This window comes from Loxodonta africana, chromosome 3, assembly GCF_030014295.1.
Source record: "Loxodonta africana isolate mLoxAfr1 chromosome 3, mLoxAfr1.hap2, whole genome shotgun sequence".
Lineage (NCBI taxonomy): Eukaryota > Metazoa > Chordata > Mammalia > Proboscidea > Elephantidae > Loxodonta > Loxodonta africana.
In genome coordinates, this window is record NC_087344.1 from 91,640,987 (window position 1) to 91,656,934 (window position 15,948).

Sequence of the window (15,948 nt, forward strand, 5' to 3'; positions counted from 1 at the left end):
TGAAAACTCTATGCAGCACAGTTCTACTCTGTAACACGTGGCATCACCATGAGTCAGAAGGCCTGCCCTGCCCTCCCATCACGTTTCCTACTTACCCAGAGCTCAGGCCCCAGCTTCGGTAAGGCTGGTAGCTTGTTTTCATCACCCGCAAAGTCAGGGCAGAGTGCAGAACTTTGATTTTTGGGTTTAGGTTTTGGTGGGGACTGGAGCAAGTCACTCCACCCCTCCCAGCCTCTGCTCATCTGTCCATGGGGATAAACCTCCCTTGCTGCATTGTCCTAAGGATCGCCACTGGTGTCTGTAAGGCCCATAGCATGTCGTGAGGGCCATGGGATGCCACTTCCCACACCCACTGTCCAAACCCAGGACCCCAGCTGGTTTCCATGTGGCCCGGGACCTCCCAAGCCCCCGCACACACCCGGCTCAGATGCGGTTCTCCTGGTCGTGGCGTCCAGGCTGAACCAAACAGCAGAACCAGTTCCTCGTCTTGTTTCCAGTTTTTAATGTTTTTCTTGTAACCAAAAATATAAAACTGGCAGGGTGGGAAACAAGTTCTGTACACTTTATATACACGAGGTCTGTGATTTCAAAACCAGAAGGGGAAGAAACCTAAGGCACAAACTAGGAAATGTCAAAAGTGTCACGGATCCTGACGGCAATCTCTGAGTGCCCGGCCCGGGAAGGCCCTCGGCCCAGGAAAGCCCTCGGCCCAGGGCAGAGCTGGGTGGGCCTTGCAGCGCTCTGGAGAGCTTCGACCTGGCTGCTAGGGCAGCGCACAAGAGTGGGGACAGCTGGCAGGTGGGCGGAGCAGTGTCTGCGATGGAGGGTGGGCAGGTGAGGGTGGAGCCTTCCTTCAGGTGTCCGTGTAGATGGAGGGGATGTGACTCAGGCAGTGGTCAAAGGCCCCATTGGGGAAGAAGCTGCAGTCCTCAGGGCCGCTGGATACCATGTCTTCAGGTGGCTGCGGTGGCAATGCTGTGGGGCATGGGGCCTCGTAGCCTGTGGGTGGGCGGGAGAGGGTTGGGGTTGGAAGGCAGTACGGCTATGCCTGCCTGGAATCTTCTCCCATCTCCAGACCCCAGCTGCCTCCTCACAGAGCCCTCAGTGGGCCTGGTCCGCCCTCGGTTTGTACAGACAGGGGAGCTGGTAGGTGGAGATGGGAGGGGGCTTGGAAAGTAGAAGCCCTAGGCCTAGAACTTTTGGGGTGATCCAAGGAAGCTGGGGAGATAGGCATGTGCTGGCTTGGGGGGGCCTTTACCCAGGGCTGAACTATGAGGGCAGAATGTGGGGAACCAAGGGAAGAGTGGAAGTGGGGTATCACAGCTCTTGCCCTCAAGGGCTGGTCTCCTCCTGGGACCGCCCCACACTTTCAGGTTCCTCCTCCCTCCAGACGCAAGAAGCCCAGAGAAGAAAATTCACATTTACTGAGCGTAATAAATGTTCATTTAAGCTGTGATTTCATTGAGGTCTCACAACAGTCCCGTGAAGAAAGATTCATTGTCCCATTTTATAGATGAGAAGATGGGCTCAGAGAGAATAAGACATTTGCCTAAGGTCATGCTCCTAGTAACGGGGGGAGCAAGGACTTGAACCCACATCCACCTAGCTCTGGAGATACTTGGTTCTTCCACTGGATATGCTGTCTCTGGGGCAGGGTCACTGCTCAGAGGCACTAGATCTGGGAGGGCTTAGAAAGGTCATCTTGTCCACCCCCTGTTCCCAGTTTGTTGTCACAAACTTGTGAGGCCTAAGACAGATGAGCCTCAGTCTCCCCATCTGTACAACGGGATCAGGTTCAACTGTTCCTGAGGCCCACGGCCCCACCTTGCTGGTCCGGGTTAAATCCTGTGACTATTCTGGCTTGGCAGAGAAGATGTGGGCAGCTGGTGGCGTGGCAGCTAAGCCTACTATCCGGGTGGCTGGATGTTGGGCTGCCACCTGGACAGCAGGGTAGAAGGGAGGCCAAAAGGATGCCTGGGGGTACCGTGTGGACACTGCTGCTTGGCCCCCCCCCACAGGGCTATTATTTCAGGGCTTCCTGCTAGACTGAGAAGTCTGGCTTGGGCTGGATGGGGGTGCGGGTGGTAACAGCCAGCATTCCTGGGGAATGCGGCTGAGGTTCAATCTTGCCCTGGTCCTCATGTGCACCAGCATGGAACACACTCACCCCTATGGGGGCCACAGGGCCATGCAGGTGGCACATGGGCATACTGTGATCAGTCCTAGTTTGCATGTATGTGGCACATGTCCACCCACTGACATGTGTGCACCTGCATATGGACACACAGGCATGCTCACTGCAAACAGCCCAGGTGTGCTCACACACACCTGTGGGCACAGCCACAAGTCAGGATGGGTGGGACACAAACATGCACGCAGATGGGGTGTGCATGGAAGCCATGCGGCATGATGGGAGTCTTGTGTGCAGGCACACACGCGTGTGGGCTCGCACTGCCCAGGGCCCATCCATGCTGGCCACACACGCACACAGACGCACCCCACAAACACCTCTCACATAGACGGGGAGCATGTGTGTCAACATGAACACGTCCCCACATGTGCACCTCACACAGGTGTGCCCACAGGTGCGTATGTGCTCGCCTGGGGCCTCGGTGCTGCACCCCCAGCTGCACACACTCCGCTGTCCAAGGGGGTCTCTGGGGCAGGGCCTCAGGCGCTCCTTTGTCTGGGAGCCCCCATCCAGCCCAGGCCTGAGGCCTTCAGTTGGCCCTGGCCCTGAGGCTGATGTGGGGTGCGGCTCGCCCCTGCTGGCCTGGCCCTGATTCCACTTTGGGCCGTGAGTAGCACTCCCCTCTTACTGAGCTGCTCTGCCCCAGCCAGGGGCACTACTTGGGTAAGGGCCCAGGGCCCTGCAGGAATCGTGGAGCACAGATGTGGTATAAGGAACAGGCATAGTTTCCAGCCTCTGTCCCTTCCTAGCAGTGTGGCCTCTCTAGGCCTCAGTGTTCTCACCTGTTAAATGGAGCCTAGTATTTGTCTTATTCCCTGATGTACCCTAAAGTCTAAACTGCAACTGGTACACAGTAGGTGCTCAATAAACATTTAAAGTGAAGACTCAACTAGACTATGAGTTCCTGGTCTGATTCCTCTATGTGTATTCAGGAACCCGAGTTCAGACACAGTTAAGTCATGTAAGGTCATAGAGAGACATTGGCTTTAGAGTCAAAACCAAAAAACCAAACCCGTTGCCATCGAGTTAATTCCGACTCACAGCGACCCTATAAGACAGAGTAGAACTGCCCCATATGGTTTCCAAGGAGCGCCTGGTGGATTCAAACTGCTGACGTTTTGGTTAGCAGCCGTAGCTCTTAACCACTATGCCACCAGGGTTTCCAAAGAGTCAGGTAGGGTACAAATCCCAGTTTTGTGGGATCCAGGGGCCTCTCTGAACATCTATTTTTTCCTGTGTGTAAAGTACGGATGACCCTTCCTCCCGGGGTTGTCACAAGGACTCAGGACAATTACGTAAAGCACCCAGCACTGGGCTGGGCCTTGGTAGGTGCTTGGGGAACGGAGGCAGGCAGGGAGCTTACCTGTGGCAGGTAAAGGTGCAGTGAGGCTATGGTAGCCATTGGGCCGCAGGGGGTTGAAACCGTGGGCCTCCCCAGCCAGTCCATCCCCACTGGCTGCTGGCTCAGTCGTCCGGTAACAGTCACCATAGGAGAAGCAACTCTGGATAGAGTGGAAACTGCCCTGGTACCCTGTAGAGGGGGCAGGGGGGCTGCATTAACTAAGGGGAACACCCAGGGCAGGGAGGGGTCTGTCCCCGAGGCTCTGCTCAGTCCCCCCGAGTGTCCTGCCCAGCATCATGGGTGTGGATGAAAGAGGAGGAGCCCCAGGGACAGGAGGGTGCTACGAGTGGGGGACCTATTCTCAGCTCTGCCCTGCATCCCTTGGTCTCCCTGCTTGCCCAGCAGAAGGGTCAGGTGAGGTGGTCTCACGGGGGTGCACCTGACTTACCACCCTCTTCCGTACCAATCACTCAGTGTCTCCCCAAGCAGCAGTCTTTCCTACCCCCAGCCATTATTGGTGCTGTCCCTTCTAGCCCTTTGATGACTTATCGATGGAACAAACTTCCTCATCCTTCAGAACTAACCTCCCTCAGGATGCACCCCGGCCCAGGCTGTGCTGGGTCTCCAGTCGTGGCCCTTGCTGCCCGGCACTGGCATTCTCTGAGTGCTGACCTGCCTGCCCCAGGTGGGTGTCTCGTTCCTCCCTGGTGCCCGAGTGGGAGTGTTTACGGAGAGGGCCACTGGCCAGAGCTTACCTTGTGGGCTGGGCAGAGGTGCAGGTGGGGGGCTCTGGAAAGGCGGGTAGGGCGGCTTGCTGGGAAGTGTGGAGAAGGGCTGCCCCCCCGGAGAGTGGCTCTGGGAGGACGGTGGCAGCGGCGGTGGCCTGAGCCCCTTCAGTGAGCTGACCAGGGGCGAGAGGAGGCCAGGCCCCAACCTGGAGAGGAGAGATGGCGTCAGCAGGAAGGGTGCTGGGAGATCTGCGGGCCAGAGGCATGGCTCTCCTGCTTGTTCCCCTCCAGCGACAGGGAGCTCAGACCACACCAGCCCACTTGTTCTAACTTTGACAGTGCTTTTAGGAGAGAAAATGTTGATGGCTGATATGCTCAGACTGGAATTAAATTTTTTAATTCTCTAAATTTTGGAAGCCAAAGGAAGAAAAACCGATCTGGTATTTGGGATGTGTTCAAATCCCCATCTGCTCCACTGGCCACGTGGTTTTGGGCAAATTGTTTAATGTTACCTTTGTTTCCACACAGGGTTGCTGTGGTTACCACCTGGCACCCTGCAGTTTTCACTGTTGTCAGCTGCCCTCGAGTTGCCCCAACTCATGACCACCCCATGTGCAACAGAAGGCAATGCTGCCCTGTCCTGCAGATCGGACCACTGCGATCCATAGGGCTTTCACTGGCACATTTTTTGGAAGTAGGTGACCAGGCCTTTCTTCCTAGCCCATCTTAGTCTGGAAGCTCTGCTGAAACCTGTTCCACATCACGGCAACATGCAGGCCTCCACTAACAGACAAGTGGTGGCTGCACATGAGGTGCACTGGCGGGGGCTCAAACCTGGGACTCCTGAAAGGAAGGTGAGAATTCTACCACTCAACCACCACTAAAAAACCCAGACCTGTTGTCATCGTTGATTCTGACTCATAGTGACCCTATAGGACAGAGTGGAACTGTCCTGTAGGGTTTTCAAGAAGTGGCTGGTGGATTCGAACTGCCAACCTCTTGGTTAGCAGCTGACCTCTTAAACATTGCGCCACCAGGGCTCCAAACCATCACTAAAAAATCACTAGAGGGGCTAAATACCAGTCCCCCCTCCCCGCACTGGGCGGTTCCTTATCAGGAGCACACCTCGCTGCACCAACAGTCCCCATTCGCAGAGCCCCTGCCTCACCCCAGGCTCCTGAGACAAGGGTTCTTGTGTCCTAATAGATCAGAAAACCAAGGCTCAGAGCTTTTGACCCAGTTACCCTTGGCCACACAGCACCAATCTAATGAGTTATTGTGCAGGTAAATTAATCAGGCAAAATTAAATAAAGTAGACAAAGCTCACAGCATGACGTCTGATACATTCTTAGCCAATCCATGAACCATCATCATTATCATTAAGATGAGAGGAAGAAAAACCGGCAGGCCAGTCAGATGTCCAAGTTAGACTTCTTTCCCCTGCATGGTGTACTTTTAGGAACCTTCTCTGGTCTCCATCCCTGGCCATCTCTCCTCCATTTGCATACCTCTGGTGATGGGAAGCTCACCACCTCCGTTCATACAGAGCTTGAAGTGATGCAGGACTAATCTTGGGCTCTCCGGAAGGAAGCTCATGCTCTGAAACAAGAGCTGTGTGGTCACCTTTGGCCTGGCCAAGCCCACATGGGCTAAATGGACTGTAGGTCAAGTCTGCAAGCTGGCTATTTTCCCTCCTCATTCTGCCTTCCTAAGTCTCTAGGGTCCTGTTTACAGACCAAAATGATCCTGAGGTCAGCTGGGCTTGAAGGCTCTTGGGGTCAGGCTGAAGGCTCATAGCCCATAAAGCAATTAGATGCATTGAGGAGTGAGAGAGAAAGACAGAGAGAGTTCGCATGCCGAATCTATTTTCTTGTGTGGATTTGTTGAACCTTCCAATCAATATCACAGATTCAATGTCATGGCTCCAGCTCGCCTTGCCAAGTTAGGCGTGTTACCATCGCCCACCCTCTGAGACACGAGGTGTTAACCAGACAGGTCAGTGCCTCTTGCTGAGGGGAGCAGGGCTGTCTCGACCAGGAAAAAGGAGATTTGGGGAGATGTTGGTGGGCTCCACGTCTGCAGCGCTCCCAAGTCCCCCTCTGCTCCCTCCAGCCTGGGCACCTGCTCTCCCCACCCCCCACTGCACTGCCATCATCTGTGTGTCTGTGATCCCCGCAGCCACTGTGAGCTAGAAGAGGGCAGGGAAATGGGTGGCCTCCATGCTGGGGCCCTGGCCCCTAAGGCCAGCAACGGACACGTATAGGCACATGTCAGGTTCTTTATGCTAATGAAGTCATCGGGTCTTGAGTTGATTATCATTATCATCATGATTAATATTTTTTGGCCTTTCTCACAAGGCTGTTGAGTGGGACAGGCTGTATGACAGTGCTCTGTGAACTGCGGAGGGCTGTGCACAAGTCATCATCCTCGTAGCCAGTTCTGGCTGAGGCTGGGCTGAGGCGTGGGCAGGAGAGCAGATTCTCCTTCGCCTGGGCTGACTGCGTGGTGCCTGCCTCTTCCCTGCCCCAGCCCAGCACTCACAGCCCCACCGTCCCTGGCCAGCTTTCCTGCCGGACCCCCCGCACCTGGGAGCACCTGAGGGAGGGCAGGTTTTGCCCTCTTGTTCACACGGTGCCTGGCACATAGCGAACAGCTGAAAAACACTAACAAGTGGGTTTCTGAATCACTCAACTATAAAACCCAGAGATTAACAGCATCACAGAATTAAGGAGGACCAGAGCTAAAGGGGAAAAAACATGCATTTTCAGCTTGTTTTTCCTGTCTCAAACCTGCCAGAAACTCCCCTTTGCCACCTTCACAGCCAGTGAAATTAAACAGAACACGGCTCTATTTGCGGCAGACACTAAAGCTGAAGGGAGGCTGCTCTACCTGAACTCTGTAAAATGAAAAAAGAAGAGGAAAAAATCATCTGGGGCCCCACTTCTGAGTCATGCAAATGATTCCTAAATCAAAGATTTTTTGCTTCAGTTGGGACCTAGAAAAATTAATATAAACCTCACAGGCCTGGCAGACAGAGGGCTTCATACTTCGCACTGGGCTGGGGGAAAAACCACGCTACTCGGTGTCTTCTCCGAGCCAGGGTAAATAAATTTGGTCATGAAGTCAGGCCCTCTTAGCATATTTTTGAGTGACTGAGATAATTCTGTCAAACTGTTTAAACAACTCAGCAAACCATTGGGGGCCACGAGGGGCTGTTCCCTGTTGACTTTGGCTGGAAGGGAAAAGCTGAAGGTACCCCCCCACGCCCCTGTTCTCAGGGGACGAAAAAAGAAACCCATTTCAGCTGGCCTGGGGCTGCTGTCAGGTGTGAGGGCTTTCTCTCCTGCAACCTGGAGGACCCGGGTGCCTGGCAGGGTGGGATGACGTGTGCTCCTGCTCCGGTGGGCAGGGGCGGCGGACAGGCCAGGGTCCCCTGTCTTGTCATCACTCTGCCTCTCGCTGCAGGAATCCTGACGGGCACTTACGCAGGCAGCAGGCAGGTGATGAATGAGGTGAATAGAGTGCACAGGCCCGAGCGGGGAAAGACCCGTGTGGTTTATCTTTCTTCAGTTGGAAGATGTTTTCGGATTGGCTGGTGGGTGAGCAGGCGGCCTGAGACGGCTTGTTGGGGGGGCGAGGGAGGCTGCACTGGGTGACACACACAATGTCGAGCACGTGTAGCTGATCCTCATCATCTCCCTACAGGAGAGTATTTTAATACCCATTTTATAGAGGAGGAAACTGAGGCTTGGGGAGGGTCCAGTTTTCTTGGCTCCCTCTTTTCAGCCCATCAGGCTGCCTCATCGGGGCTCTCCACCCACACTTGCAGTCAGTCTTCCCCTGCTCTGTCAACGGTGCCTCTGCCCACACAGCAGCTCGTCCCTGATGCCCCCTTCTCTCCCTGCACAGCCAGGGTTTCGCTGTTGTCGTTGTCAGTTGCCATCGAGTGGATTCCAACTCATGGCAACCTCATGTGGGCAGATGAAAGTGCTCCATATAGTTTTCAAGGCTGTGACCTTTCAGAAGCAGATCACCAGGCCTGTCTTCCAAGGCACTTCTGGGTGGGTCCAAACTGCCAATCTTTGGGCTAGTAGCTGAGCCTTAACTGTGCGTGGCATCCACAGACTCCTAGGCCCTGCCTCTTCTACTTCACTGATGTCTTCTGAGTGTTTCCTCCTCCCCACCCACCTAGCCTGGCTCAGGCTGCTGTCCTGCACCCCACATTCCATCTTGTGTCCCAGCAATCCAGTCCTTATCCCCAGGCCTGCTCACATCTCTGCTCAACGCCTTTCAGGACAGGGTTCCCGTCACAGCCCTTGTGATCTGCCTCAGCTGGCTCTCCCCAGCCTGTCACCTACATGATGACCTATGTCTCCCCAGCTGCACTGTGCTCTCACCACGCCTGCCTTCACCCTCCCTGCTCCTCCCTCCCAACCTCTCTACCTGGCCAGCTCTTGTTTAACTTTGGAGATGGTCCTGGCATTACCTCCTCCAGGAGGCCCTCCCCGACATCCGCCCCTTCTGCTCCCTTCCATCATGGCACTTGCCCCCTGTGTGGACGATCTCTGCAGGTCTGTCCAGCTTCTCCTCAAAGTGAGCTTCTCCAGGGCTGAAATCAGCACCAGCTTAGGGCCTACCCAGTCCCTGCACACTGAATGAATGAAAATAAATGAATGGCAGGAGGAGCCCAGTTAGGAACACTGGAGCCTGAATCTGGTGATGAGGCTGGCCCAGTCCCAGACACGGGCAGGCTAAGGCCAAGGCTGCAGCCTTGGCGGGGAAGGTGAGGGGAGGGAGGAAGGCACTGGGGCCAGGTCTGGGGAACAAGTTTGATCAAGTCCCTGCTGGTGATAAGCAAGAGTGGCTGGGAGGGCAGAGAGGGCGGCAGGTGGGGCTTCGAGGTCTCCCTCTGCCCATTTGCAAGGAAAACAGATTTCAGCAGCCTTGGAAGCCAGCAATTAACACAGTCACTATTTCCAGCCAATTAAGTGGCCACAATCAGAATGATGTTGAATGGAGGAAAAGGCCACCCCTCCCCACGGTGACCCTCTTTGGGCAGCCCCAGCAGGCCAGGCAAGGGTTACAGCTGCAGTGGCCAGAAATGGGGGCAAGGCTCAGGCTGGCATCTCTGGAGTGGGCAGTAGGCAGTCTGTCCACCAAATGGATGGCACGAGCCAGGGAGAAGCCTGGGTGTGGCAGCTCAGGATCCAGGGCATGGGGTTGGCGGGGACAGCATCTTCTGAGGGCCTCCTCCAGTGGGGAGATAGGGTGCATGAGGTGAGGCGTGAAGAAGCCTAAGTGCCAATACCATCTACCTCATAGAGCTGTTGTGAGGTGCACGTGAACTTGTGCAGGCAAAGTATTTACCATGGTGTCTAGCACACAGTAAGTGCCCCACAAATGGTGGACATTCTCATGATCAGTAACAACCAGACGGAGTGGGAGACACCTGTCCTTGCCTGTCTCCCACACCAGTGCCCACTTGCTGTCCTGGAGGAGGACTGGCTTGGTGTACATACCCGTCCCTGGCGCTCTCAGCTGTGGGCAGAGGAGACAGATGGTGGGAACCGGCGGTGGCGTCCAGGGGGTGGTGCCTGGAAGGGACATCGTGCGTGGGGGGCAGGATCCCCGATGCCAGCCCGTTATGGGGGGTGAGGGAGCCAGGATACATACCTGCAGAGAAGCAAACAAATGCCACTGGGCTCTGACCAATCCCTAGAGGTGGCTGTGACAGCCCAGGAACCATGTTTGCCTGGTCACAGAAAGACAAGAGGAAAAATGAGCAAGGTTAGATTAATAGAAATTTACAGGCCCAAACAAGGGAGACCACGGTCACAGTCTGCTTTGTTCAGGCCCTGGCTGCAGGGCTGTGTCCAGGGCTGGCCCTCCTGCAGGAAAGTTGGACTGAGAAGGCACCATCAGAGCCACGGTAGGCTGGCCCTGAGGGAGGGGGCTGGTGGTTTATCTGGAACAGGCTGCTTCAAACCTCTGTGGGACTGTTCTGTGTGGTTCCAGAGGCAGACAGGGACCCAAGAGCACAGAGAGGCTTCAGAGAAGCAGATCCCAGTTCAGAGCTTGGAGGCACCTTCTAACGGGCAGGGCTCCTGCAGGGTAATGAGCTGTATTTGCAGAGAATGAACTACCCACCCCCAGAAGTGTGTGAGCCGAGGCTGGGTATCTACTATGAGGGACTCCTAAGGGGAGGATGCCTGTGCTAGCTGGGTGACCAGCTGGCTGGGGGACCTCTGAGAAGGGCTGCCACGTATGGTTGCACGGGCTGTATACTGCACAAGAGTCCCAGTTGAGAAAAAGAATCGGCTGTGTTCTAGTCTCAAATTCTAAATCTACAGAAGACACCTGCAAGGCGAAACCACCTTTTGTCAGAAAACCCCCAAGGGCCTGACCCTTGTTGATAAGATGGCTGGGGGGCGGGGGGCGGGGGAGCAGGGGGTCTAGCGGATCAGTGGGAGACAAGAGGTCAGGGTCAGATATTGCTCCAGGGGATCAACTGAGGGTCTAAGAGTTACTGAAGCCAGTGCTCCCCAACTATCTTTACAGGGAATCCCGATCAGAGTGGAGAATGAACCCCCACCCTGGGACTGCTGTATAAGAGGGACAGAGCAAGGGTTGAAAGATTTTTAAATTTCCTATTTTTTTCTGAAAAAAAAAAAAAAAAAGATCCAATTTTGCATTCCCTCTTTAATCTGGCCACGCTTATGTTAATAGAAATTGACATGATTTTCCCCACAATCGGTGCATCAGGCTGATGTACTGGGAGGACTCTGTGGACCAGGAGCTATGCCCAGGGCCACTCTGATGCAGTGCCCTCTCAGACTGGCTGGTGACTGCCCTGGACCAGCTGTTACATTTTGAATATCACTCTGGTCATCCCGGATCCAGACCCAATGCTCTTTATTACCCCATGAGAACCAATCTGAGAACTTACTAGGGTCCTTTCCTGGGTGGGGGTGAAGAAGGAGGTGTTACCTTCTCAGGTGACTGGGGTTCTGAGGCTAGCCTGTCCCAGTGAAGGAAGTAAAGGAGGAGGTGTTACCTTCTCAGGTGATGGGGGTTCTGAGGCTAGCTGCCCCTGTCCCTCGGGCCCAGGCCTGCAACTCAGGCAGCTGCTAGAAGGAATTGAGTAGAGCTGTGGCAGGGAGCAAAAATGAGTGAAAGTGCAGGGGTTAACAATATGGAGCAGTGGGGACTGTGGCAAAGTGGAGAGAACATGCCCCTTAGAGCCCTTTGCAAACTGTTAAAAACAAATGAAACAACAAAACAAAATAAATAAATAAAAATAAAATAAAACAAGTTTCATCACCTGGCTTAGAGTTAAGGGCTACAGGCACCCTATGGTTGGTTATAATTGGTGAGATAAACCCAGGTTCAGATTGCAAGGCTTTCTCCTCTTAAAATAAATGTGCATTATTAACAACCCAAAACCCAAATCCAGGCCATCCAGTTGATTCCAACTCATAGCATCCCTATAGGGTAGAGTAGAACTGCCCGATAGAGTTTTCAAGGAGCGCCTGGTGGACTGGAACTGCCGGCCTCTTGGTTAGCAGCCATAGCACTTAACCACTACACCACCAGGCTTTCCTTATTAACAACTAAAAAAAAAAAAATTTTTTTTTTTTTTTATTAACAACAGTGACTGATAATCAAGACAATGCTGTGTGCCAGGCTCTTTCTCCACATCATCTAGTTTAACTATCCCAACAATTGTAGATGGGGGAGGTAATATGGTTCCACTTAAGATGAGAAACTCAGGCTCAAGAAGTTAAATGACTCATCCAAAGTCACAGAGTGGCAGCTAATCTGGCCTGTCTCTCAAGTGATACCAAGAGATGGTCCATTTGAGGTGATGCCCAGGGTTATGGATTGAACCGGGTTCCCTAAAACTGTGTGTCAACCTAGCTAGGCCATGATTCCCAGTATTGTGTGATTGTCCACCATTTTGTTATGCAATGTGATTTTCCTATGTGGTATAAATCTCACCTCCATGATGTTAATGAGGCAGGGTTAGAGGCAGTTATGTTAATGAGGCAGAACTCAATCTATAAGATTAGGTTGTATCTTGATCAATCTCTTTTGAGATATAAAAGAGAGAAGCAAGCAGAGAGACAGAGGGACCTCATACCACCAAGAATGAAGAACCAGGAAGGGAGCATGTCCTTTGGACCCAGGGTCCCTGCACTGAGAAGCTCCTAGACTGGGGGAAGACTGATGACAAGGGCCTTCCCCAGAGTGGAGAGAGAAAGCCTTCTGCTGGAGCTGGCACCTGAATTCAGACTTCTAGCCTTCTAGACTGTGAGAGAGTAAATTTCCCTTTGTTAAAGCCATCTGCTTGTGGTGTTTCTGTTAGAGCAGCACTAGATGACTAAGATACCCAGGAAGGGGCATGGGGTTCCAGCTCAGGTAGTGGCCTGGACATCTGGCCAGGAGCCTTGTCTCTGGTCCAGGCTTCACCATCAGCTGTGAGACCGCAGGTCTCTGGAGTGAACTCTCAGGACACCTCCAGCTGTCAGCATTAGCTCCTACCCCTCCCCACCTCTGGAACCTCTGCTCCCATGGGCAGCACTGGCTGTCCATCCATCCACTGCCTCCCCTGGCCAGCACATCCCTCCCCATGGCTTGTCGGGAGGACAGCCGGGGTAGGAGTGCAGGCAGAGCCTGGCTCAGTGTTGCTCATGCGTTGCACCACTCCCCACTTTTCCCTAGCACCTCCCTGCCTGCCATCTTGAACCAATTTGGGAGCCTGACAGCTGGGACGGCCTGGAATCCTGAGAAATCCCACTCCTCTCCCTCAGCCATGCTGACCTCATGCTTCTCATGTCCTCACTGCCCAACACATTACCCCGGGTCTGCTCAAGAAGAGCCCGCAGAGATGCTCCTGAGGGCATCCTATGAAGGGAAGATCTGGTCCTTCCTGATGGGCCAGCTCGCAGGAGCTTCCTACCACCAATGAAAATTCCAAGTGACCCTCACCAGCTCTTCCCTCATCCTCGTCCCTCTGTTCTGGACTTTTTCATCCTAACGCTCCTTCAGTCTGTCCCCTGCTTTCCCCTGTGCTTGCCCTTGTCTGGTCCTACAATAGCCTCTGGAGAACACACAGTGGGTGCCTGCGTGAGTGAACGAGGTGTGTGTGAACACATGAAGGCACAGTGGATGGGAATGAAAGAATCGTCCTATTGGTGAGAGGCAGCGGGAATGGGGACACCACAGGCCTGCCTGGCCTCCCCCAAAATGAACCACTTCAGGCTGAAATCAGCATCATCAATCATCAGCCGTGATTGCTTAACCTCTGGCCCTAACATCTGTTCCCAACTGTGGCGTCAGCATCTGTGGTGTGGCCGGCAGAAGGACCCGGCGGGCCCGAAGCCGGGGGAATCCGGGGCCCCTAGGTTTGCCTGGCTGGTCCTTCCCTCCGGAAGCAGCTCGAGGCCAGGGACCAGCACAGGGCTTGGCACACAGTAGGTGCTCAGTGTGGCACAAGGAGCATTAGCAGCAAGGAGGCAGTAGACTATAAACTAAAAAGCATGGGCTCTGGTGCAAATCCTGCCTCTGCCACTTACTGGCTGTGGAATCTCAGGCAAAATTTATTTAACCTCTCATGGCCTCAGTTTCCTCATCTGTAAAAGGAACAGCATAACAGCACGTACCTTGTAAGTCTGATGTGAGGATTATGTTAGCTAACACATACGTGTATAGTTCCTACAACTGTTTCTGACAGGTGTCAATAAATGTTAGCTACTGTATCCTTCTGAGATGGATGAGTAAAACAGACACACTTCTCTTTCCCAATGAGCAACAACAAGAAAGATAAAAGCATTGGTCACAGAGAGTTTATATAAGTAATCACATCCACAATCACATTTGTTCTCACAGCAGGTCTGGGAGGGAAACTGAGGCTCAAAGCAGGGAAGACACCGGTCACTCACTGTCACAGGGCGGAGCAGCACCTCCCGGCTGGTGTGGCGTTACCACTGGTACCCCTCTGATCCACGATGTTGCGTCATTTGGACTTGTTTCTCATCAGCAGCACAAGCACAACACCCCACCACGTGGGGTGCTTGTGAATGAATGAGATGTTTGCAAAGTGATAGGCCCAAGTAGGTGCTCAATAGGTGGGTACTGCTGGCCCTACCCCTTCTCCTGGGACCAGCCCTGAGCTGGCACCCGGGAGAACAGACTTCCAACCTGGGTCTGCTGCTGACGCTTCAGCTGACCTTGGGTTAGTCCATCTCCGTCCCAGACCGTAGTACTCCTCAGGTAAAAATGATGGGGCTCCAGAATCTCTGCCCCCAGGGCACCCAGTGTTAATCAGTTACAGCTCTCTTTCTTGCTAAGTCAGAAAGCTGCCTCAGAATCCTTCTCAACACACAGTTGCAAACAGCCATTACCAGCCGCTGGGAGCTGGCACTTGAGATACAAACCTTCATCTCTGGGTAGGTCACCCTGATAGTCCCTTCCAGCCCTCCTGTTTTAGCAATTCTAAGACTCAGTGAGACACACCCCATAGTGGTGGGAGGAGGGTGCAGTCCTCCTGGGGTGTCCTCACCCTGCGGTCTGCCTGACCTCTGTGAAGGGGAGCCCACGAGAAAGGGCAAAAACCTTTTCTTCCCAAGGCCGTTTGTAAGTGCTTTGACGTGTTTTTAAATATGCTGCTGCTTCAACATTGAGGGGAGAGAATAAAAAGTTAAAAAATGAAAAATGTTAAAAATGGCTGGAGTAATTCAAGAAATCCCGGAGGATGGGCAGAGCTTTACACTCTGCTTTTGTGGTTTCTTGGCGGTGGAGTAGGGGGTAGAGCAGAAGTACTGTCATCTGGAATCCAAAGGCCATGCTGCCCTTATATGGGCCGGAGTCCCAAGCACCAGGAATTCCTGCTGTGGTCTGAGACCTGCCCAGTGGCCCGTGGCTGCTGGGAACGACAGACAGGCTGCCTCCACTGGACCAGACGTTTTGTGAGTCCAGCTGGATGGGCCTGCAGGGTCCCAGGGGTTCAGGGGGCACGATTTCTGGACTACAGAGTTTAGTGATGAGCTGGAAGTGATTTTGGCCAAGCCCCACACCCACTGAGAGCCTCAGTTTTGTCATCTGAGGCAAAAAGTCATGGTGACCGTTAAATGAGACTTCAAGTCAAGGTCAGAGCCACAGTGGGCTCTTCTTGAAGACAGTGATCCTGGCAGCATGGGCCAGCAGGAAGGGCCTGTGCCTTACTCACAGGGGGCCACAGCCTCCCTTCACAATGCTTGGGACAGGGCCACACAGTCCCCAGCCAGCTCTGCAGCTGTCCTCATGCTGGGCACTGGTGACTCTGGAATGAGGCAGAGCCTGGCCCTGCCCTCGAGAGCTCACAGTCTGGGGTGTGGGGCGGGGGGAAGACAGACAGGAAACAGAGCGACAACCCAGAGTGCTCCGTGCTGGGGCAGAGGGAAGATAGGAAGGCTTCCTGGAGGAGGAGGTAAGAAGATAGGTCCTGAAGGAAAAGGAGGAGCTATCAGAATGAAAGGGGAAGCTGGCAAAGCATGACCAGTGTCTTGGGGGTGAGAAGGAACATAAGGTATTGAGGGCACTGTGTCCAGTGTGCCAAGGTAGGGGCAAGAGGCTGCCACGAGGGCCCTGGCCCCAAGACCTTGGAGGCCAGGCTGAGAGGAGCCTGGGCTTCATGCCATGGGCAATGG

General features: G+C 53.9%; 1 protein-coding gene across 1 annotated transcript in view; it reads right to left on the bottom strand.

Annotated features, from left to right (window-relative positions):
- Positions 1-415: 415 nt before the first annotated feature.
- The window catches only part of GLIS1 (GLIS family zinc finger 1), a 133,316-nt gene continuing 117,783 nt past the window's right edge, over positions 416-15,948 (bottom strand). Inside the window, exons 7-10 of the mRNA XM_064279951.1 lie at positions 9,781-9,934; positions 4,289-4,467; positions 3,555-3,722; positions 416-999 (exon numbers count right to left, since the gene is read on the bottom strand). Coding sequence (XP_064136021.1) covers positions 854-999; positions 3,555-3,722; positions 4,289-4,467; positions 9,781-9,934 — 647 coding nt within the window. The 3' untranslated portion in view covers positions 416-853. The remainder of the gene's footprint in view (positions 1,000-3,554; positions 3,723-4,288; positions 4,468-9,780; positions 9,935-15,948) is intronic.